Genomic DNA, 25,185 nt, shown 5'->3' with positions numbered 1-25,185 from the left:
GGGACTAAGTCCAACACCTTTTCTCTTCTGGCTGTCTTTGTTCTCCCCGGCGCTTGCGAGCAGACGCACTGTGTCATTCCTGAAGAGTTGGCCAGGGGCTCAGGGGTGGAAAACCTTGCCAAGGATTTGGGGCTTAGTGTACGGGATTTATCTATTCGGAATGTGCAAGTAAGTGCAGCGAAAAAGTTCTTTAGTGTGAACACCGAGAACAGCGACCCTATCGACCGACCGAGAGCACATTTGTGGCAAGAAGTCGACATGTGTTTTGGAATCCGAAATGGCTGCTGAAAAGCCTTTAAGCTTTTTTCATATAACTGTGCTGATCAAGAATATCAACGTGGGGCCGAGGATTTAGCTCAGTGGTGCCGCCGCCTGCCTCACAAGCACAAGGTCTTGAGTTCGATCTCCGGTTAAAAAAAAAAGAATATCAATGACAACCCACCGACCTTTAGTGGAAATATTACTGAGATGGAAATTAGCGAACTGGCACTAACTGGAGCCACTTTTGCCCTAGAGTCCGTGCAAGATACTGATGTAGAATCAGTTCACTGCAGCAGTACTTCTTCAGCCCTGACCCATGCTTCTCTTTGCTTCAAAAGAAGAGTCCAGGGGGCAATAGTTACCCAGAGGTAATACTGAAGGTCACCCTGGACGGGGAAGACCAGACCAGCCACTGACTGGTCCTCACAGCCGTGGACAGGGACAAACTGGCTAGAAATTGCACCACCCAAGTCAAAGGAATCATTGCAGATACAAATGATAACCTGCCAGCGCTCGCCCAGGCTTTGTACTACAGGATCAGTGTTCCAGAAAACCTGCCCTCAGACTCCTCCGTGCTCAGTGATGGCCAGTGGTGGGGGTGTCAGTGCCCAGATCACCTACTCCTTCATCAGTACTGGTAATGCAGCAAGACAACTGTTCAAACCGGACAGCGAAGAGTTGGACTTTGAAGAAAGAGCTACACAATTAGAGTGGAAGCAAAAGATGGAAGTCACACTTCACACTGTAAAATACAACTAGATATTTTAGATGAAAACGACAATGTCCCAGAGATTACCCTGGCTTCTGAATCCCAACTTACACGAGAAAATACTGAGTTGGGGACGGCTGTTGCTGTGACCAAAACACATTATCTCGATTCTGGATTTAATGGGGGAAAGCCTATGTCAACCAAAAGGGGAGTCCCCATTTAAAATAGTTCAAAATAAAATAAAATAAAATAAAATAGTTCAAGATACAAAACACACATATAGGCTGGTGTCAGATGGATCCCTGAACTGAGAGCAGGTCCCAGAGTATAATGTCATTATCACAAGCATTGACAACGGCAATCCGGCCCTCACCTCCAACATAAACGTCACGTTTTACATCGCTGACGTCAAGGACAATGCTCCAGTTTTCCACCAAGCAGCCTTTGAGGTCCATATGTCCAAGAACAACCCTCTTGGGGTCTCCATCCCTTGAGTCAGTGCGTGGGACCCTGACTTGGGACCCAACGGCCTGGTCTCCAAGTCTCCTACTCCATCGTGGCCAGCAACCTGGAGCCTAGAACGCTGCTGCCCTACGTGTCTGTGAGCTCACAAAGCGGAGTGGTGTTCGCGCAGCGCGCCTTCGACCACAAGCAGCTGCGCGCCTTCCAGCTGACACTGCAGGCCCACGACCAGGGCTCGCCCATGCTCAGCACCAACGTGAGCCTGCGCGTGCTGGTGGGAGACCACAACGACAACGTGCCTCGGGTGCTGTACCCCGCGCTGGGGCCCGACGCCTCGGCGCTCTTCGACACGGTGCCGCGCGCCGCCGAGCCCGGCTACCTGGTCACCAAGGTGGTGGCGGTGGACGCTGACTCGGGACACAGTGCTTGGCTGTCCTACCACATGCTGCAGGCCAGCGACCCCGGGCTCTTCAGCCTGAGGCTGCGCACGGGCGAGGTGCGCACAGCGCGTGCCTTGGGCGAGAAGGACGCTGCCCGGCACCGCCTGCTGGTCGCTGTGCGCGATGGTGGGCAGCCTCCTCTTTCGGCCACCGCCCCGTGCACCTAATCTTTGCTGATAACTTCTAAGAGATTCTGCCTGACTTTAACAGTCATCCCGTGGGGCCTGACCCACAGCCGATCTGCAGTATTACCTTTTTTTTAGTGGCCTTGTCCTTGATCTGTGTCCTGTTTCTGCTTGCTGTGGTTCTGGCTACCACCCTGCATCTTCGATGCTCCTCCAGCCCCATGCCCAGGCGCCGGTTTCAGGCTGTGCCCCAGGCCTGTCGCTGGAGTTCTCCTCAACTATTGTAAAGGAACTTTGCCTCATTCCTACAATCTGTGTGCTCCTCATACTTCTCAAAGAATGACTTTAAATTTCTCAATATACTGCCCAAAAATGCTCAACCACAGGATCTTCTATGTGATAGCTTCTTGACTTGAAAGTGCCAGCAGTGATATTCCAAACATGATCTCTAATTCAATCAACTTGCAACCTGTGCATTTCTTTAAATCTTTTCTCTATAAATATAATTAGGTCTCAATTTATTAACTTAGAGATAAAAGGTATAGAGATAAAATATGTCTTCATTTCATTGTATTTTAGAGTATAATTTTTTCTGGACATAGAGTATGGGACTAGGAAATCATTTGTAAACATAACTGTATTGCTGTTGTTCTTTCATAGAAAGTCTGCTTGTGGTCTTGAAATATTTGTTAATCCTAAAACAATATCACCAGAAATATCTTCTATGTAGTAGTGTCTCACTATCATTATGAGATATTATCTATCTTGAATTAAACACTACTCTATACAATTAAATAATTTACTTCCTTTCAGTGCAATCAATCCCAAAATATATTATATACAATATATAATAAACATTAAACAGTAGCCTATAGATTTTCACTTTCTTTGCATATTTTTTAAAGTATACACAAATCTTGCCTGCATCAGGACAGGTCTTGTTTTGTTTAGTTTTTTGGTTTTTGGGGGGTTTTTTTTTTGGTACCAGGGATCAAACTCAGGACCTTGCACTTTCGAGGCAGGTGCCAGAACCACTGAGCTAAATCCCCGGCCCAGGGCAGTTCTTAATGTATTAATAAAAATAGTGGCTTCTAAAAATGGCAACTCATAACTGGCACTATAGTACATTGATTCAAAGTGTGTTCGTGATTTTTGGTGCCCTTATTAAAAATGAGACAAATGTAATCAATGGGGCATAACAATTCAAGAGTTACAGAAAACTGATATTATTTCTGCTCTCCAATATCTTAAATTTTTGCAAAAATAAGTGGCAAGTTTCAGGGAACATATAAAATTATTTGAAATAAAATCTTTTATTCTTTTGTTTTACTATCTTGGGACGAAAACTATGAATGTCATTTCTGCATGTTTAACAGAAAATCCTCTGTAATGTTTCACAAAACAGTGCAGTATTAAATCAGGACTCTAAGTGTCGCTGTTCACTAACCCGGGCACAAAAATCTATGGGAATTTGAGTTAATCCTCCAACCCACAAAACAGATCAGACATCAACACTGCGCAGAAATTCTAACCTGAAATGGTTCCCAACTGGTCTTTGGTTATTTAGGAACCTTGACTCCTAATTCTGAGGAACACAAAGTGGAGCGAACCTGTTCTTTTTACTCCTAATCCCAGGGAAATCCACAATAAAACAGTCATGGTGACTCTGCAGGGGCGCCTGTACCGCTGTGAGCTGCTGCTTTTCTTCATTCTCCTGTGCTCACTGTGGGTAACTGGGGCTGGGCAGATCCACTACTCTATTCCAGAGGAGTTAGAGAAAGGTTCCTTCGTGGGCAACATCGCCAAGGACTTGGGGCTACAACCCCAAGAGATGGCGGAGCGCGGAGTCCGCATCGTCTCCCGAGGTAGGACGCAGCTTTTCTCTCTGAACCCGCGCGGCGGCAGCTTGGTCACCGCGGCCAGGATAGACCGGGAGCAGCTGTGCGCCCAGAGCGAGCGATGTCTGGTGAGTTTTAACATCCTTGTTGAGGACAAACTGGATCTTTATCCTGTGGAAGTGGAAATAGTGGACATTAATGACAATGCACCCCAATTCTTAAGGGAAGAATTGGAAGTGAAAATTCTTGAAAACGCAGCTGTATCCTCTCGTTTTCTACTAATGAAGGTATATGACCCTGATGTGGGAATGAACTCTCTTCAGACCTTAAAGCTTAGCAGTAACAGTCACTTCTCAGTGGATTTGCAAAGCCAAGCACAAGGAGCCAAGTACCCAGAGCTCGTACTGGACCACACCCTGGACCGGGAGGGAGAAGCCATTCACAGCCTGGTCCTTACTGCCATGGATGGTGGTGACCCTGTCCGCTCAGCTGTGGCTCAAATTCTGGTGACTGTCCTAGATGTAAATGACAATGCTCCAGTATTTACTCAGCCTGTGTACCAAGTAAGTGTTCCTGAGAATCTGCCAGTAGGTACACGAGTGTTGTCAGTAAATGCCACTGACCTGGATGAAGGAGCTCATGCAGAAGTAACATATTCATTTGTGAAGGCCACAGAAAAGATCTCACAGATATTCTGCTTGAATGTTTTGACTGGAGAAATTTCAACCTCTGCAACTCTAGACCATGAAGACTCCAGCTTTTATGAGCTGGATGTGGAAGCCTGGGATGGGCCAGGTCTTCAAGACAGAGCAAAAGTCTTAATAACTATCTTGGATGTGAATGATAATGTACCAGAAGTGGTTGTTACATCTGGAAGCAGAACAATTGCTGAAAATGCTCCTCCAGGAACAGTAATTGCTCTTTTGCAAGTGTATGATCAAGACTCTGGACTGAATGGCATGGTGATGTGTTCCATCTCAAGAAACCTTCCATTCGAACTGGAAAAATCAGTAGACAATTATTATCGATTAAAGACAAATGCAGTTCTAGATCGGGAACAGGTGTCCTTGTACAACATCACTGTGACAGCCACAGACAAAGGAACACCACCTCTGTCCACACAAAAACTCATCTCCTTAAGTGTGGCAGACGCTAATGACAATCCACCTATTTTCTCCCACTCATCTTATTCTGTTTATGTCCCTGAGAACAACCCGAGAGGTGCCTCCATCTTCTCCGTGAATGCAGTAGACCTTGACAGTGAGGAAAATGCACAAGTCACCTACTTCTTGGCTGAGGACACCCTCCAGGGTGTACCTTTGTCCTTCTACCTCTCCATTAATTCCAACACTGGTGTCTTATATGCACTTCGCTCTTTTGACTATGAGGAATTTAGAGACCTGCAGTTACTGGTGACAGCCAGAGACAGTGGGAACCCTCCACTCAGCAACAATGTGTCACTGAGCCTATTTGTGCTGGACCAGAATGACAACACTCCCGAGATCCTGTACCCCACTCTCCCAACAGATGGCTCTACTGGGGTGGAGCTAACACCTCGCTCTGCAGAGTCTGGATACCTCGTGACCAAGGTGGTGGCAATAGATAGAGACTCGGGTCAGAATGCCTGGCTGTCTTATTGCCTGCTCAAAGCTAGTGAACCAGGGCTTTTCTCTGTGGGGCTCCACACAGGTGAGGTGCGCACAGCAAGAGCCCTGATGGACAGAGACACAGTGAAGCAGAGCCTTGTGATAGCTGTCCAGGATCATGGTCAGCCCCCTCTCTTGGCCACTGTCACACTCACTGTGGTGGTGGCCAACAGCATCCCAGATGTTCTGGCTGACTTGAGCAATTTTGAGCCCCCACATGACTCTGATGCCTCAGACCTCACATTCTACCTGGTGGTGGCAGTGGTCATTGTTTCCTGCATCTTCTTTACCTTTGTTATGGGGCTGCTGGTGCTCAGACTGAAGTGCTGGCAAAAGTCAAACTTGATGAAGTCTACAAATGGGGGTTTGTGCAATGTGCCCATCTCACATCTTGTGGGCACGGATGGGGTGCAGGCTTTCCTGCAGACCTATTCTCATGAGGTCTCCCTTACCTCAGACTCAAGGAAGAGCCACCTGATCTTTCCCCAGCCCAACTATGCCCACACACTCATCATCCAGGAGGGCTGTGAGAAAAATGAGCCTCTTTTGATACAGGAAGTGTCCAGTTCTCGTAAAGAGGAAGACTCCTTTGTTCAGGTAAGGTTATTGCTCTTACTATTTTTTTAAACAAGAGATTTTAAAATTATCTTTGATCAGTGCTGTTTCCTTCATCTTTTACTGTGACTCATAAAATTCTGATTTTTCAAATTGGCAGAACTCTTCTAAATCTTATTTTTCTGAAATTTTATTGAAAAATATTAGTGTGTGTGCTTGGTTTTTTTTAACTTTTTTTTTTGGAAAACTATATGTGCCTTTGATTTCATACATCTCATCTCTTGGGTTTTTTCCTATTATGTGACATTTGGGAAATCCTTCCCCTTTCTAATTTGAAGAAAACCTGAATTGCCACCTGTGTTAATAAGATCAACACCTTAGTTTTTCTCAGTGTTAACATTGGATGTGTTTCTAAAATGATGGCAATTCATCATAGGAGATATATGCTCTCTTTAGTTCTTAGAAATTAAAAAACTGGGAGGAGGTCTATGTATGTTGCTCCATAATAGAGCACTTGCCTAGCATGCATGAGGCCCTGGGTTCTACCTCCAGCATCACACACACACACCCCAGCATGTGCACACACACACACACACACACACACAAATTCTTTTAAGAAAGGTAAGAATCGTTGATGCCTGTAGTAGGGACTACCTGATCTTTGGTATTAACATACCTGAATAATGTCTCTAGAACTATCTGTCATTCATTTGGGACAATCAAAATCTTTATAGTTTTCTGACTAAAATTAGAACATTAGGGCCAGGGATTTAGCTCAGTGGTTCTGCCAACTGTCTCCCAAGCACAAGGTCCTGAGTTCGATCCCCGGTACCGAAAACAAAAATATTAGATTTGCCTGACCTGCATCATGTAATTGTAGAAAAATAAAATAATATAATGTTATGAATTTTTTCAAACTATAAAGTATCATACTGAACAAGTATTTGTCGACATCATATTATAACTGTTGGATTGTTAAATATTAGTACACTGTGCTGGGTTCCTACTATAATATTTTCTGCATATTATGTGCTTGGTAGTATTTAGTACTGAACATAAATTTTAACATAAGTTCAATAGTGACCACTTATAGGAAATATCTCTAAAAAGAAGACAGGGCCTCCATCCTAGGCTCCTGGGGCAGAGAATCTCAGCCAGTCCCAGCACCAGGAAGGAACCTCCCCACCTCCATCCCAGGCTCCTAGGGCAGAGAAGGTGAGCCAGTCCCAAAACCTGGAAGGAAGCTCCCCCGCTGCCATCCCAAGCTCCTAGGGCAGAGAAGGTGAGCAGCGTGGGCGCCAGAAGCACCCCCTCCTGAGGAAATGAGAAGACACATCAACAAGTCTCAAAAACAGACTTCTGGATCACCTACAGCAACCCCAAAGGGAAACGAGATGGAACAATCTGATACTCAACCACCTGGACTCTCTGAACTGGCAATAAAAGAGGATCTGGGAAAAATGAAATCAGAAATAATTACTCAGATAACAGCAAAGATTTTGCTCATGGTGCAAGACATGATTAATAAATCTAGAGAGGACACAGATAAAAAAATAGAGGATCTGAGGAACATGATGGAATCCCAACATAGGAAACAAATGGAATCCATAAAACAGATACAAACAGATTTCCAGGAGATTAAAAACTCCATCAAAAGTCTGTGCAACAGAATGAACCAATGTGAGGATAGAATTTCACATATAGAAGATAAGATTGCAATTAGTGAGGAGGAAAAGAAAAATTGCTTTAAAATTGTAAGGGAACACGAGAAATCAATCCAGCAGCTGCTAGACGATGCAAAGAAGAATAACATAAGACTGATTGGAGTTAATGAAGAAGGAGGAGAGAGTGCAGATGACATAAAAAAAAACTGTTCACAGAAGTGATGGCAGAAAACTTCCCAAGCAGGGGAAAAGAACTTGACATACAGATAAGTGAGGCATATAGGACTCCAGCTAGCCTTAATCAAAAAAAAATCTACACATAGGCATATAATAGTTAGGATTCGAGAAATCCAACAGAAGAACAAAATTCTACAAGCAGTGAGAGAAAAGAAACAAATCACATACAAAGGAAAGCCCATCAGAATCACAGCAGACTTCTCAATGCAAACCCTCAAAGCAAGAAAAGCTTGGAGTGATGTATTTCAAGCCCTAAAGGAAAACAGCCTCCAACCCAGATTGATGTACCCTGGAAAACTATCTTTCAAAATGGATGGAGAAATAAGATACTTTCATGACAAAGAGCATCTCAGGAACTTCATGAATACCAAACCGGCACTCCAAAAAAATTTTAGACAATACCCTAGGAAAAGACAATGAGGATCACAACCCCAGGAAACCCAGCAGAATGAATCCATTGGGCGTGACAAATTAAACACATAGGGGGAGAATCCAACAAAAAGAAAAAGTCACGACAAGGCTTTTAAAACTTGTAACTTCATCTCCCTAATGAGTGTATAATTCAATCTTATTATTGTACTGATTAGTATTTTTCTGATTCTAGAGTTGCACACCATTCCTTGTGCTATACTGGCTATTTATCATCTTCTTATGTCTACATTTTAATTGGGTTGTCTATTAATGAGCTCTAAGAATTCTTTATATATTCTGGTCATAGGTTATATGTATTGTAAATATGGTCTGTTTAAGGACTACTTTTTATTTTAATGATGTCATTTAAAGTTCTAAATTTTGATGGAATCCCATTTATCAATATTTTTCTTTTATACATCATGTTTTTTGTATCCTAGGTAGTTCTTGCCTACCCTGAATTCATGAATATTTTCCCTTATAACTTCTTCTTAAAGTTTTATACTTTTAGGCTTTCTTATTTAGGTTCATAGATTCCTTCGAGTTATTTTCATGTATAGAAAAAAAGGTTGAGGTTAATTTTTTATATACAGATACCAGGTGTTCTAGTGCTGTTTGCTGCAAACACTATCTCTTCCTCGGCTCTTGAATTGAGTTTATATTCTATAAAATGCTAATGTGAAATAATCTTTCAAAACTCAGTGGACCATGTATGTGTGGTTCTATTTCTAGATTCTTTGTTTTATTCCAATGATCTATATGTCTTTCCTTACAACAACACTGCCTTGATTACTGTAGCTTTAGAAGAAGTCTTAAAATTAGGTACTAAACGTCTTCCAGCACTGTTTTTGTTTTTGTTTTTGTTTTTAACTTTTCTAGGTCCTTTGTACTCCTACATAACTTTTAAATTTCAATATCCAATTCTTCATTTATAGCAAGTATACACAGACCTGAACTTTTATATATACCTTGTGTTTTCTAATCCTGCTAAATTCAAGTGCAAGTTCTAGGGGCTCCTAGAGATTTCTTTGTATTTTCCCTGTAGATGATCATTTCATCTACATATAAAGATTTTGCTTCTGCTGTGCCAATCCTATCCTAGTTGTGTCATTTTATTGCCAGACTATTTTGGTGGGGCCTAGGTTTCAAAGTTTAATAGACAGATAAAGAGTAAGCATATTTGCCCTTGTTCCCCACCTTAAGGAGAAAGCATTGTATCTTCTCCATTTATGTAAGGCATTCTTGCTGGAAGTATGGAGTACATGTCTTTAATCTGTTGAGAAGTTTCTGTTCTACTTCTAGGCTCCTGATAGCTTTTACCATGAACAGCTGTAGAATTTAGTCCAATACTTTTTCTCCAACTACTGACAGGATCATATGGCTTTTTCCTTTCCTCTGTTTAAATGATGACTTTTGGGGGTGGATCTTCCAATGCTGAACCAACACTGCCATATCTATAATAAAACCACTTTCTACATCCTGCCAGATCTGACTTCTAAGAGTTTGTTTTGTTAAACAAATTTCTATCTATGTTCATACTTTTTCTTCTATTATCTTTATCCAATTTTAGGATTAGCACAATGTTGAGTTCCTAAAATGAGGGGAGAAGTGTTCCTTCTTTTTTCTGCTTTAATTGTTTGATATAATTTATCAGTTAAAATGTTTATGAGCCTGCTGTTGTCATATAGGTAGGTTTTCAAGCTAGGAATATACTTTCTTTAATAGGTGCTATTCAAATTTTATATTTCTTCCAGAGTTAGTTTCATTAATTTGTCTTCCAAGGTGCTTCTTAGAAGTTGTCAAATTTATTTCAAAACAGATTTTTGTAATATGCTTTCTATATCCTTTTAAATTCTGTAAAATCTGTGGTAATGTCTCCTAGATCTTAATATTGTAATTTTAAAAATGTATAACTGATATTGTGTAACAGGAAGAAAAGGTCTAAAAGAGCAGGGGAATTGGGAGGGGTAGGGGAAGGGAAAAAAGGGAAAGAAAAAATATGAAAAGAGAAAAAAAAATGGAAACAAGGTCTTTGCAAATAGGGAAGGGTGGAGGGGGTGAAGAGAGAGCAAGGGAAGGGGAAAAAAATAAGAACCAAGATACTCATGTAAAGGTACAAGATCCCAATGATGAATGTAACTGTATTTTACACTGAAAATGTACCAATAAACTTAATAGGGGAAAAAAAACAACAAGACAGACTGGTATATGGGAGCATAAGGGATTAGTAGAGCTCAAATAAAAATTTAAATAATTTAGCACTTTATATTCAAATTTTTGGAGGGAAAAGGATTATCATTTAAAGAAATGATTAGTTTTATTCATATGGCCAAAAGACGCAAACTAAGTTATGGCTTAGTGAACAGAAAACAGCAAAGATTTTAATCATCAAAATTCTTCTAACAGGAAATGGATTGCTAAGGAAATTCTATTATTGGCATTCTTCAAAAGTAAGTTGATGGCCATGTAATTAACAAAGTATGGAGGATTCTATAATTTGATGAATTATTCAACTAAATTATAGCCAAGCTTTTTTTCCAATACTGAGTTAGAGGATTTGATGATTTGATGATAGAGTGGATTTCCAATTTACGCATCTTTATGTAATATGCATATGTAGGAAAAATAATTAAAGAATGTATTGAAAATATTCAAGAACCTCCTTTATAACCTGACTTAGTCAGTCTTCAGAAAGATAACATTGAGTCAGGCATGGTGGCACAAACCTATAATCCCAGAACTCTGGGAGACTGAGGCAGAAGAATAGTAGATTCAAGCCCAGCCTCAGCAACTTAATGACTTAGTGATATCTAGTCTCAAAATAAAAAAGGCTGGGTATGTAGCTCAGTGCAAAGACCCTGAGTTCAACCCCTAGTACCACCAAAATAAAATAACATAAATGTAGCTCACTGATAAAGTGCTTCCTTACCACGCACAAGGTCCTGGTTTCAATCTGAAGCACTGCAGCACAGTTAAAAAAAATAAAACAAACAAAAAACATGATGTTGAATTTGTCTACCTTGTCTAGGTCTTTGGATTTGAATCCCACCAATACAAAAATATTAAGTTGATGTTTTCAAATAAAATGATAAGCATAATATATACTTTTCTAAATCAATACTGTGATATCTACATTTCAGCAATTATTATAGAAGTATTTATTTCATGTTTCTAAATATATATAGCTAACCAAAAGATTCCAACCATATTTTTTTTCAGTACCAGGGATAGAACTCAGGACCTTGAGCTTGAGAGGCAGGTGCGGTGCCACTGAGCTAAATCCCCAGCCCTCCAACCATATATTTTGAAAGCTGATTTGTTTTGATATTTATTAAATGATTCTTTAATGATTTTTATCAGAATTTGGTAGTAAATTACAATTGTAAACAAATTGAACCGTGAGCTTCATGGTCTCTTTTATAAATACCATGTTTTATATGCTCAAAAGTATAATATACACTCTGGGATATGAATATTGTTTTCTATATAACCAGTTTTCAATGTTCAAATTATATCTTGAACATTGATCATTAGGCAAAGCTACCTAAGGTGGTTTTATGGATAGTAAGCTGATTTGTCGTATTCTTTTACTTGAATTATTTGTGGCCATTTCATTTAAAAAATAAAACATTCACTGATGGAAAAAATTATCATATTCTACTCACACAATAGACTTTTATTCATTTGGACTGACCAACTCTTAAATATCCTGACAGCCATTGAATTTGCTGAATTCTGACTCATTGAGGCTCTTTGATATACCCATCATACAGATAATTAATATAGACAGGCCTCCAGAGATTTTGAGCATATATGAAATTTTGAAGCATACAGAAAAAAATTACCAAATTGTTTGACTGTTTTATCATGTGTGAAGACCATTCATTTATGACCAAACTTGTGTTGAGGTGACATTTGTTGCGGGAGGAGTAAAAGTCTCTGAGAGAATTACTGGAAAGTACTTACATCTTTGCTTAGGAATGAACTACACAAAACTCTAAACACATGGTTCTTCAATAGAATAAAAAGGTTCCATAAAGAAAAGAAAGTTTAAAAAAAGAAAGTAAACAACTTGTTTTCTTGAAAGTCAAATAGATTTTCCATAGTTTTTTTTCTTTTTTTTCATAGTTTTTTTTAAATGCAAGTAAAGTAATGGTCAGGATTCTTCCCTATAATTCAGTCATAATAACATACTATCTTTAAAACTCTAAAATTATTTTAATTTGATATAATGAGCTTAAATTTTATTAAACTTTTCTTGGTTGTCTACTAAATCCCCGGCCCTACAATATTTACTTTTATGTTGTGGGATAGCTTAGAAAATGAATACTAAAGACAAGGAAGCCATTTAGGTATTAAATATATGTATTCAAATAACTCTTATCTTTTTACCTGCAATAATGCACTTTGCTTCATGTGCAACAGTGTGAATCAGTGCCCAAAAGGGTAACTTCAACAGTGCAAGGCAAAAGAGATTTTTAAAATTTCTGTGGGATTATCAAATAACCACCCATTAGTGCAGTTGTGTTCATTTTCTTGAAATGGATTTTTAAAGTATACAGAGATATCTGGAGTGAAGAATCGTAAATAAATGAAAATTTTGAAGGATGAAATGGTTTTCTGTAAAATCCGATTATGGTGCAGTAGCGCAGTAAGGACTCTGAGCGCCGCTGTTCACCAACCAGGGGGAAATGTGCGCGAGATCAGACAGAACCACCGAGTTTTACACTACAAAGCGACAAATTGAGATAAACCCTCTTCCAAGCTGCACCAAGCTCAAGCTTCTACGCTACTGGATTCCGAGCTTCCTTTCCGAATACACAGGAGTCCTCGCAGACACACTTGCGTTCAGAAGCACATCCAGAGACCGCTCGGTACCTAAGCAAGATTTGCAGACAGCAATGGCGGCTCGGCACACAGGCGGGGACTACAGAGGATTCCTTCTGTTCTCCATCCTCTTGGGGACCTGCTGGGAAGCCTGGGCAGGACAAATTCTCTATTCTGTGCCAGAGGAGACAAACAAAGGGTCTTTTGTGGGCAACATCTCCAAGGACCTGGGGCTGGAGCCCCTGGAGCTGGCGGAGCACGGAGTCCGCATCGTCTCCAAAGGTAGGACGCAGCTTTTCGCTCTGAATCCGGGAAGCGGCAGCTTGGTCACCGCGGGCAGGATAGACCGGGAGGAGCTGTGCGCCCAGAGCGCGCGGTGTCTAGTGAGTTTTAACATCTTGATGGAAGATAAAATGAATCTTTTCCCTGTAGAAGTGGAAATAATGGATGTTAATGACAACGCACCTAGATTCTTGACAGAAGAAATAACCGTGAAAATAATGGAGAATACAGCTCCTGGGATGCGGTTTCCACTAAATGAGGCTGGAGATTCAGATGTGGGCACCAACTCCCTCCAGGGATACCAGCTCAGCCCCAATCGCCACTTCTCCCTGGTTGTGCACAGTGGAAATGATAGAAAAAAATACCCGGAACTAGTGCTGGAGCAGGTGCTTGACCGGGAGGAGGAGATGATTCACCATCTGGTCCTCACGGCCTATGATGGTGGGGACCCACCTTTATCTGGCACCACCCGAATCCAGGTGACAGTGGTGGATGTGAATGATCACACACCAGTCTTTTCTCTGCCCCAGTACCAAGTGACTGTCCCTGAGAGTGTACCAATAGGCACAAGACTTCTCACAATAAATGCTGTCGACCTGGATGAGGGAGTCAATGGAGAAGTGACATACTCTTTTCGGCAAATAACTCCAAAACTTCTACAAATATTCCATCTCAATTCCCTAACAGGAGAATTATCAACACTAGAAGGCCTGGATTATGAAGACTCCAGCTTCTACGAAATGGAGGTTCAAGCTCAGGATGGTCCTGGTAGTCTGGCAAAAGCAAAAGTACTAATCATAATTTTAGATGTGAATGACAATGCTCCAGAAGTGACTGTGACATCTGTAAGCAACTCAATTCCAGAAGACACACCTCCTGGGACAGTAATTGCTCTTTTGTACCTCCAAGACAAAGATTCTGGAAAGAATGGCGAGGTGACCTGCACTATTCCAGAAAACCTTCCTTTTAAATTAGAAAGATCAATAGATAATTATTATAGATTGATCACAGCAAAACACTTGGACCGGGAAAAATGCTCTGTGTACAATATCACTCTGAAAGCCACAGATTGGGGAACTCCTTCCCTGTCCACAGAAACTTACATCTCCATGTATGTGGCAGACACCAACGACAACCCACCCATCTTCCCTCAATCCTCTTACTCTGTCTACGTTCCTGAGAACAATCCTAGAGGTGCTTCCATCTTCTCAGTAACTGCACATGACCCTGACAGTGAAAAGAATGCCCAGGTCACTTATTCCTTGGGCAAGGACATCATCCAAGAGGCACCAGTGTCCTCTTATGTCTCCATCAACTCTGACAGTGGTGTCCTGTATGCAATCCAGTCCTTTGACTATGAACAGTTTCAAAACCTACAACTGAGAGTGATTGCACGTGACAGTGGGGACCCACCTCTCAGCAGCAACATGTCCCTGAACCTTTTTGTGCTGGACCAGAATGATAATGCACCTGAGATCCTCTACCCCACTCTCCCCACTGATGGCTCTACTGGTGTGGAGCTGGCTCCTCGTTCTGCAGAGCCTGGATACTTGGTGACCAAGGTGGTGGCAGTGGACAGAGACTCAGGCCAAAATGCTTGGCTCACCTATCGCCTGCTCAGAGCCAGTGAACCAGGGCTCTTCTCTGTGGGGCTGCACACAGGTGAGGTTCGAACAGCAAGAGCCCTGTTGGACAGAGACACACTGAAGCAGAGCCTTGTGGTGGCTGTCCAGGACCATGGCCAACCTCCTCTCTCAGCCACTGTCACGCTTACTGTGGCAGTGGCTGACAGCATCCCAGATGTCCTGGCTGACCTGGGCAGCATCAGGATTCCCACTGATCCTGAAGATTCAGACCTCACGCTCTACCTGGTGGTAGCGGTGGCCACTGTCTCCTGTATCTTCCTTGTCTTTGTCATTGTGTTGCTAGCACTTAGACTGAGGCGCTGGTATGAGTCATGCTTCCAGCAGGCTACAGGTACTGGGTTGGAGGATGTGCCTGCCTCACACTTTGTGGGTATGGATGGTGTGCAGGCTTTTCTGCAGACCTATTCTCATGAGATCTCCCTCACCACTGACTCTGGAAAGAGCCATATTATCTTTCCCCAGCCCAACTATATGGATATGCTCATCAGCCAAGATAGCTGTGAGAAAAATGATTCTTTGTTAACCTCTATAGATTTCCATGAATGTAAGGGGGAAGGCCCAAGTATTCAGGTGAGTTCAATTCTTCCTTTATCTTTATTTCCACAGAAATTCAGTTATGCTTAGTATGTCTCTTATTTTGTGAAACAAGTGTTTTGAAGATAGAGGTTAACAAAACCTTAAAGATGTAGAAGCAAGTTTACTGGTTAATTTTGGTGGTGATACTTTAGCGTGGAACACATAAAATTCTATGGATATGATTGTGAACAAGTAGGCTGTCACATTTTTGTACCATCAATCTGTATTTTCCACTTGGTTTCTCATATATTTTATAAATGAGAATGAATTGTTGGATCTTTTTCCATGCACAAGGTTGGCAAGAGTAAAACACAACTCATGTGCTTTCTCAGGATTCTCTTTAGGAGTCAGATCTTTAAGTGTTTCTGAAAGATTTCTCAGTGGAGCTCTTTTCTTTGCTCTGCCTCTGCCTGCATGTACCTCAACTTGGTGGCCTTGTACATTATGGATACTTCATGAATTATTTAAAACCTAACCATCTATTAAAATAGCATAGTACTAGAAAGTTAAATTAATGCTCAAGAATGAAACGTGTCAGGGGCCAGGGATTTAGCTCAGTGGTTCTGCTGCTGGCCTTACAAACACAAGGCCCTGAGTTCAATCCCTGGTACAAAAAAAAAAAGAATGAAACATGTCAAGCTTCACCAAGATCTATATCAAAACAGGCACAGTGTCTAATGCCACCTAAGGTCATTGGCCAAAATGAATAAAATATGTCAAATAAAATGTCATACAGGGGTATAAGCCCTTGTGAAATAGGCAGTTGTGTGCTTTAACACAAGTCCAGTGTGCTTAGTGGTACATCCATGTGAACGGTGTCTGTGGGCTCTCCAGGTGGCATACTTAAAAAGATGGCTTTATGAAACAACTATTTCACACACTTAACTCCTGGACCTATAGTCAGTTTTGTTTATTGGGTCTGATAAAATATTTGGTTAGAAATAATCCAATTTGGGTTTATTCAATCCCAAATTTATTTGTATATTTATTTGTATGGTAACTTAGTAAATTCAGTACTTGAAATGATTATCATGTGTAACAGGTAGGTGACAAGATATTCTTGACTCTTTGGGCCTTTTCAGCTTGACTTTAAAGGACTTATTTTAAAATGTAGTCGTATTGAGTTTGATCCCTGGTACTAGAAAAAAATGTAGTCATATTTGGTGGTATTTGCACAAAAATGACTGGGCAATAAAATGCCAGAATATCTCACTCATTCTGCGATGTGCACATGTATAATCACTTAGAAAGAAGACAATTTCACTGATATTTTGTGAGAAGAGTCCAATGGCAGAAATATGGTCATCAGGTATTTTGAAAACAAAATGCCCCCAATCAAACTTTGCTATCAGCTTTAAAATGTTTTTAAACAAAGGGAATAAATCATCATTAAACTCAGAAAACTATTACAAGGACATTTTCGAAAGACAATTTTCTTTGAATTCTGAGGTCATCATGGAATGTAAAATGACAGGTAGACACCAGTATGGCAGAGAAAAATAATGTTCCCCTCGTAACGTTGGAGATTGATGTTCTATGTTGTTACTAGGAGAACCTAACATCCTGGAAAGTGGGGTAAAAGCTTTTTTTCTAAGAGTCCTACTTCAAACGTTTTAAAATATATACCTACCGAGCGAGGTTGTTTCAGACAAAATTGTACTACTGGTTAAGCTGAAAAGCAGAGGCTGCAGTTTCCTAGCGTGCACTCTGGGCGCCGCTGTTGGCCAAAGACCAGAGCTTGGCGCTCGCGGTCTTCTCGCGCAGCCGCACCGCGCTTTCCAGGGCGGCCCTCTCACACTCGCCAGGGCGAGCCCTTAGACCGCTTCCTACTGCAAGAAAGAAGAACTTTTCCCGGACTGGGACTGAGAGCTAAAGCCCATTCGGAACTCCGAATATCTGCTACACAGCGCTTGTGCGTGACCCCGCGTCTCCAGGCTGGTGAGCAGGCTGAGCGAGCAGGAGGGATGGGGAGCGGCGCTGTGCAGAGGCGCAGGGCTGAGAGGCGGCCAGTGCTCTTTCCCTTGCTGCTGTCTTTGTTCAGCCCGGCGCTCTCAGAGCAGATCCGCTACAGGATGCCTGAGGAAATGCCCACGGGCTCGGTAGTGGGGAATCTCGCCAAGGACCTGGGGTTCAGCGTCCAGGAGTTGCCGGCCCGGAAACTGCGCATCGGTTCGGAGAAACCGTACTTCACAGTGAGCGCGGAGAGCGGGGAGCTGCTTGTGAGCAGTAGGCTAGACAGGGAGCGGGTATGTGGGAAGAGGCCGGCATGCGTCCTGGAATTGGAGGCTGTGGCTGAAGACCCACTGAACTTTTATCATGTGAGTGTGGAGATCGAGGACATTAATGACCACTCGCCAGAATTCACGCATATTTCCTTTGAGCTGCAAATAAGTGAGTCCGCACAGCCGGGCACACGATTTATCCTAGGATCTGCCCATGATGCGGATATTGGTACCAACGCACTACAAAATTACGAACTCAGTCCCAATGATCATTTCTCACTCACGAATAAAGAGAAATCAGATGGTAGTAAATACCCTGAAATGATACTGAAGACACATTTAGACCGGGAAAAACAGAACTTCTACCACTTGACCTTGACTGCCTTTGACTATGGGGATCCACCCCTCAGCAGCACTGCTCAGATACAGGTCCTAGTGACGGATGCCAATGATAATCCTCCCGTGTTCAGTCAAGACATATACAGAGTGAGCCTTCCGGAAAACGTGTGCCCAGGAAACACCGTGCTTCGAGTGTCTGCCACTGACCAAGATGAAGGTGTCAATGCTGAGATCACATTCTCTTTCAGTGAAGCTGGCCAGGTCATCCCGTTTGATCTGAATTCGAACACTGGAGAAATTACTACTCTAAACACATTAGATTTTGAAGAAGTAAAAGAATATTCCATTGTTTTGGAAGCAAGAGATGGAGGAGGAATGATTGCACAATGTACAGTGGAGATAGAAATCCTAGATGAAAATGACAACGTCCCACAAGTGATATTCCAATCTCTACCCAACCTAATTATGGAAGACACAAAGCTAGGAACACACATTGCTTTGCTTAAAATCCGTGACAAAGATTCTGGTCAAAATGGAGAAGTTATTTGTAAGTTAGAGGGTGAGGTTCCATTTAAAATACTCACTTCTTCAAGAAACACCTATAAATTAGTGACTGATGGGGTACTAGACCGGGAGGAGAACCCAGAGTACAACATCACCGTAACAGCCACTGACAGAGGTAAACCACCTCTCTCCTCCAGCTCCAGTGTCACCCTGCACATTGGTGATGTAAACGACAATGCTCCTGTTTTCAAACAAGCTTTCTATGTGGTCCACATGGCTGAAAATAATCCGCCGGGGGCTTCTATCACACAAGTCAGCGCCTCCGACCCTGACCTGGGACCCAACGGCCAGGTCTCCTACTCCATCGTGGCCAGCGACCTGGAGCCTAGAACGCTGCTGTCCTACGTGTCTGTGAGCGCACAGAGCGGGGTGGTGTTCGCGCAGCGCGCCTTCGACCACGAACAGCTGCGCGCCTTCGAGCTGACACTGCAGGCCCGCGACCAGGGCTCGCCCGCTCTCAGCGCCAACGTGAGCCTGCACGTGCTGGTGGGAGACCGCAACGACAACGCGCCTCGGGTGCTGTACCCCGCGCTGGGGCCCGACGGCTCGGCGCTCTTCGACACGGTGCCGCGCGCCGCCGAGCCCGGCTACCTGGTCACCAAGGTGGTGGCGGTGGACGCTGACTCGGGACACAATGCCTGGCTGTCCTACCACGTGCTGCAGGCCAGCGACCCCGGGCTCTTCAGCCTGGGGCTGCGCACGGGCGAGGTGCGCACAGCGCGTGCCTTGGGCGAGAAGGACGCTGCCCGGCACCGCCTGCTGGTCGCTGTGCGCGATGGTGGGCAGCCTCCTCTTTCGGCCACCGCCACGCTGCACCTTGTTTTCGCGGACAGCCTGCAGGAGGTGCTGCCGGACCTCAGGGAAGACCCTGTGGCCTCTGACCCCCAGGCCGAGCTGCAGTTCTACCTAGTAGTGGCTTTGGCCTTGATCTCAGTGCTCTTCCTTCTCGCTGTGATTCTAGCAATTGCTCTGCGCCTGAGAAACTCCTCCAGCCCAGCTTCCTGGGGCTGTTTTCAGCCTGGTCTCAGTTCCAAGTCTGGACCCGTGGTTCCTTCCAACTACAGCGAGGGAACTTTGCCTTATTCCTACAATCTGTGTGTTGCACAAACGGGAAACACGGAGCTTAGTTTCCTAAAAGGTACTGAGCAGTTTAGTTCAGGCCAGAACATCCTTTGCAGTGATTCATCTGGAGCCTTATTTCCACTTTGTAATTTCAGCGAGTCAACCTCTCGTCAGGTGAGTTTCCTTTAAGCATACCTTCCTCTCATTTTCTAAGAAGTCCTCCATATTTACAGGAAACTACATATACAAATTTCAGATCCAGGGCGTTATCGTAAGAATATTGTGGTGAGTTTCCTTGAAGCATAACTTTATTTTCTGCATAGTTTCCCATATTCAGAGGAAAATATACAAATTTCAGATATCCTGAGTTGTCTTCTTTTTTTTTGTACTGAGAGTCAAACTCAGGGCCTGGAGCTTGCCAGGCAGATGTTGTGCTGCTGAGCCACATACTAGGCCCTGAGCTGAGATATCTTTAAAAAGTGTTAGTGAGATGTTGGCAATGTAGCTAAGTAGTAGAACACTTTCCTAACAAGTCAGAGATCTTGGATTTGATCCCTAACATAACACCCCACCCAAAAGTTTAAAAGCTCTCATACAATTCTTCAAAGAATGGATGAAATAGGAGTAATTGTATGGTTTATAAGTGCATCTTACCAAGCTCAGATTTACACAGCAGTGATTGTGTGGTTTTAACACAACATGAAATCCTTAGGCAATGTTTATTGGTGCTCTCTTATAAGAAGCTAATAAGATTTCTTCACAAATTATTTTTCCTGTTGCAAGATCCTACTCTTCAATTTATTGGTGATGAGATACTGTATACAATAAATACTTTTTAGCTTATACACACTATACATATAAAAAGTCATTTAAATAAATGTAAAGCAAAGAAATTTCAGTTTAATTAGACTTTTTTGTCAGCAGCTTAACTGAAAGTTTTTCTATATTAATTTGCTATTTTGTTTCTTATGTTTACTTCATTTTTTTTCAAAATCTCCTAGAATAATGTCTTAAACTGGGTTTTTATGTCCATGTACACCTTGTAATTTTATACAGTGTACTCTGTGTGAGTGTTTGTGTGTGTGTGTGTGTGTGTGTGTGTGTGTGTGATCATTTACTTAGCAGAAGATCCATTATATTCATCAGAATATCAAAGGCAGATTCTCCTTTCTGGCAGAATAGGTTTTTTAGGATTCATCTATATTGAAGCTCATTCAGTAGGCTTCTTCATTAAAGAAGAGATGAATGGGCTGGGGGTGTAGCTCAGAGGCACAGTGGCTGCCTGTCAAGCAGGAGGCCCTGAGTTTGATTCCCAGTATCAGAGAGCAAGAGAGAGAGAGAGAGAGAGAGAGAGGTTTTGCCTCTGTCATTCTTCACGCATTCCTAATATGTAATTTTAACTCTCATATTGCACCCCTAAGCCAATATATCTAAAATCTAATCATTGTACTTCCTCTAATAGAAGTCTTGAATTCTTCAATTTTTTTAGATTAAATTGTCAATCTGATGTGCACATTAAATCTATACTAAACATCATAGTACATTTTATCAGCTATCTCCTAGATATCGTTTAGCAACTGATTCAGTTAATGGCCACTTTACAAATTGAAGGAAAAAGAGTTCTTTTGTAGTGGCACTATTGTTCAACTTATTGTTGATAGTTATGTGTTCCTTACTTTTATTTTGTTTTGTTTTGTTTTTTGGTACTGGGCATCAAACTCATGACCTTGAGCTTGGGAGGCAGGTGCGGTGCCACTGAGCTAAATCCCCGGCCCATTTTTGGTTTTTTTGTTTGTTTGTTTTGTTTTTGTTTTGTTTTTTGTACCAGGGATTGAACTTGGGACCTTGTGCTTTCAAGGCAGGCAGCGGAACCACTGAGCTAAATCCCCAGCCCTTTTGTTGTTCTTTTGATCAAAGTACTAAGGAAGCTAAAATAAACTTTAGAATATATCTACTTTAAAAAGTAGTGTGCTTGAAAATGTAATAATTTCTCTTTGATGAGAGGGGGTAGGATGGAGATTTGCTTTTGTTTGTATATTTATTAATCTTGTCGAGTACTTTCTATTCAGCTAGGAAAATACAAATAATTTTTTTAAATAGTAAGACCATATAATTTTTGATAAAACTTGAATTTTCAAAGCATTTGTCCTGTTAAAATGTCACAGTGTTAATTTGAAACATTACCAATGCGTAATTTAAAAGATATTTAGAAGTAAAATCTAAAAGAAACTCTACAGTAAGCTACTATAATTATTAATGAATTTAAATAAAAATAATTTATGATTCAATGAAGTCAGTAGTTCTATTTTAGTCTAAAACTGACATCATTATATCCTGAAGACATTTGCAACAAGTATGAAGGCACAATGGGAAATAATTATCATGTTTCTTTAAGAGAAGCAAATGTATCCCAGAAATGTAAGTAGTTTAATATGCTAACCCAAAAATCTGATCATATAATATTTTATAAAACTTTCACCCCTTTTTATCCCACACCCCATGGTAATTTGTTTTAAAATGTGGACCTAGGGAAAAATTCAATTCAAAATGAAGTAATACAAAGCTAGTAGTATTTTTTCCTCATTAATCTAGCGGGGTATTATGTAAGTAATTTGTATCTGAGTGCAATAACTGCTTAGGACTCTAAGCGCCGCTGTTCACCTACTGGGAGAGCAATGAAAGCAAAAGGCCATCCAGTTCTAAGAGCTCACACAGCACATCGACCGGCAGATCCCAGCAACCAACTTCTGGGATGCAGAGAAATTCAGTACCTAAATTTAGGACTCTCCAACTTTTCATAAGATTGTGATCTCCACAATTGCAGCGAACACATAAACAAGAGACGTTCGCCCAGTGAGGATTCGGAAAGCATTCTGTGGCGAAAGAACAATGGCTGCTCCAAAGAATCAGCAGGGACGCGGTGAGCTGGTCCTGCTGTGCGCGCTGCTGGGGACGCTGTGGGAGATCGGGACAGGACAGATCCGATACTCGGTGCCAGAAGAGACCGACAGAGGCACCTTCGTGGGCAACATCTCCAAGGATCTCGAGCTGGAGCCCCGGGAGCTGGCGGAGCGCGGAGTCCGCATCGTCTTCCGAGGTAGGACGCAGCTTTTCTCTCTGAACCCGCTCAGCGGCAGCTTGGTCACCGCGGGCAGGATAGACCGGGAGGAGCTGTGCGCCCACAGCGCGCGGTGTCTGGTGAACATTAACATCCTCCTTGAGGACAAAGGAAAACTCTTTGGGATAGAAATAGAAATAACTGATATTAACGATAATAATCCAAAATTCCATGTTGAAAACGTGGAAGTAAAAATCAATGAAATCGCTTCTCCTGGAGCACGCTATCCACTCCCAGAAGCGGTTGACCCGGATGTGGGCGTGAACTCCTTACAGAGCTACCAGCTGAGCCCCAGTCACCACTTCTCTCTGGACCTCCAAACCGCAGATGATGGAACCATCAACCCAGAGCTGGTACTGGAGCGCACCCTGGACCGAGAGGAAGAGGCCATTCACCACCTGGTCCTCACCGCCTCGGATGGCGGCGACCCGCGCCGCTCCAGCACAGTGCACATCCAGGTGACCGTGTTGGATACAAATGACAATGCCCCGGTTTTTGCTCAACCGATTTACCGAGTGAAAGTCCTTGAGAACGTGCCCTGGGGCACCCTGCTGCTTACAGTAAGAGCCAGCGACCCGGATGAGGGAGCCAACGGAAAAGTGACGTACAAATTTCGGAAAATCAATGAAAAACAGTCTTCCTTGTTCCAGCTTAATGAAAACACTGGAGAAATAACAGTGGCAAGAAGTCTAGATTATGAAGAATGTTCGTTCTATGAAATGGAAATACAAGCTGAAGATGTAGGGGCACTTTTGGGAAGGACCAAAGTGCTCATTTTGGTGGAAGACATAAATGACAACTGGCCTGAAGTGACCATTACATCTCTGTTTAACCCAGTTTTGGAAAATTCTTTTCCTGGTACAGTAATTGCTTTCTTGAATGTGCATGACCGAGACTCTGGGAAGAATGGACAAGTTGTTTGTTTCACACGTGATGATTTACCTTTTAAATTAGAATCATCAATAAATAATTATTATAGATTGGTCACATCAAAATATTTGGACCGAGAAAAAGCCTCTGTCTATAATATCACAGTGATAGCCTCAGATCAAGGAATCCCACCTATGTCTACTGAAACTTATATCTCCTTGATTGTGGCGGACACCAATGACAACCCACCTACTTTCCCTCATGCCTCCTACTCAGCCTATATCCCAGAGAACAACCTGAGAGGTGCCTCCATCTTCTCTTTGACTGCACATGATCCTGACAGCCAGGAAAATGCACAAGTCACTTACTCTCTAACTGAGGACACCATCCAAGGAGTGCCTCTGACCTCCTATGTCTCCATCAACTCTGACACCGGTGTCCTGTATGCATTGCAATCTTTTGACTATGAGCAGATCCAAGACTTGCAGCTACTGGTGATTGCCACTGACAGTGGAGACCCACCACTAAGCAGCAATGTGTCATTGAGCCTGTTTGTGCTGGATCAGAATGACAACACCCCTGAGATCTTGTATCCTGCTCTCCCCACTGATGGGTCTACTGGTGTAGAGCTGGCTCCCCGATCTGCAGAGCCTGGTTACCTGGTGACCAAGGTTGTGGCAGTGGACAAGGACTCAGGACAGAATGCCTGGCTGTCCTATCACCTCCTTAAGGCCAGTGAGCCAGGGCTTTTTTCTGTGGGGCTGCACACAGGTGAAGTGCGCACAGCAAGGACCCTGCTAGACAGAGACACTCTGAAGCAGAGCCTTGTGGTGGCTGTCCAGGACCATGGCCAGCCTCCTCTCTCAGCTACCTTCACACTCACTGTGGCAGTGGCTGACAGCATCCCTGAAGTATTGGCTGACTTAAGCAACATCAGACCCCCTGGGATTCCAGATGATTCTGAACTTACGCTCCACCTGGTAGTGGCGGTGGCGGTTGTCTCCTGTGTCTTCCTCGCTTTTGTCATTGTGCTGCTTTTGCTCAGGCTTCAGGGCTGGCAGAAATCTCGCTTGCTCCAGGCCTCTGGAGGTGGATTGGTGGGTGTGCCTCCCTCACACTTTGTGGGCATCGATGGGGTACAAGCTTTTCTGCAGACCTATTCCCATGAGGTCTCCCTCACTGCAGGTTCCCAAACAAGCAATCTTATCTTTCCTCAGCCCAACTATGCAGACACACTCATTAGCCAAGAGAGCTGTGAGAAAAATGATCCTTTATTAACATCTGTCGATGTTCATGAATTGAAAGGTGAAGCTGCTTGTGCTCAGGTGAGT

General features: G+C 42.8%; 1 protein-coding gene and 1 pseudogene across 11 annotated transcripts in view; both read left to right on the top strand.

Annotated features, from left to right (window-relative positions):
- Positions 1-25,185, top strand: part of LOC101699484 (protocadherin gamma-C4) — a 168,266-nt gene that overhangs the window by 40,111 nt on the left and 102,970 nt on the right. The window contains exons 1-2 of one of the 11 annotated variants that reach the window (XM_087180478.1): positions 15,688-20,040; positions 25,072-25,179. The exons of 7 other annotated variants lie outside the window; for them this stretch is intronic. In XM_087180478.1, the coding sequence (XP_087036604.1) occupies positions 17,644-20,040; positions 25,072-25,179 (2,505 nt within the window). In that variant the 5' untranslated portion in view covers positions 15,688-17,643. 3 more of the 11 variants (XM_013075695.3, XM_013075691.3, XM_087180485.1) reach the window with 3 other exon arrangements.
- On the top strand, positions 418-2,705 carry LOC110351116 (protocadherin gamma-B3 pseudogene; annotated as a pseudogene).

Source organism: Heterocephalus glaber, unplaced genomic scaffold (assembly GCF_053883595.1).
Source record: "Heterocephalus glaber isolate CG9 unplaced genomic scaffold, H.glaber_assembly_v1.0 deba00001463, whole genome shotgun sequence".
NCBI lineage: Eukaryota > Metazoa > Chordata > Mammalia > Rodentia > Bathyergidae > Heterocephalus > Heterocephalus glaber.
Note: the sequence above shows the minus strand (reverse complement) of the source record. Positions and strands in the feature narration are given on the sequence as shown.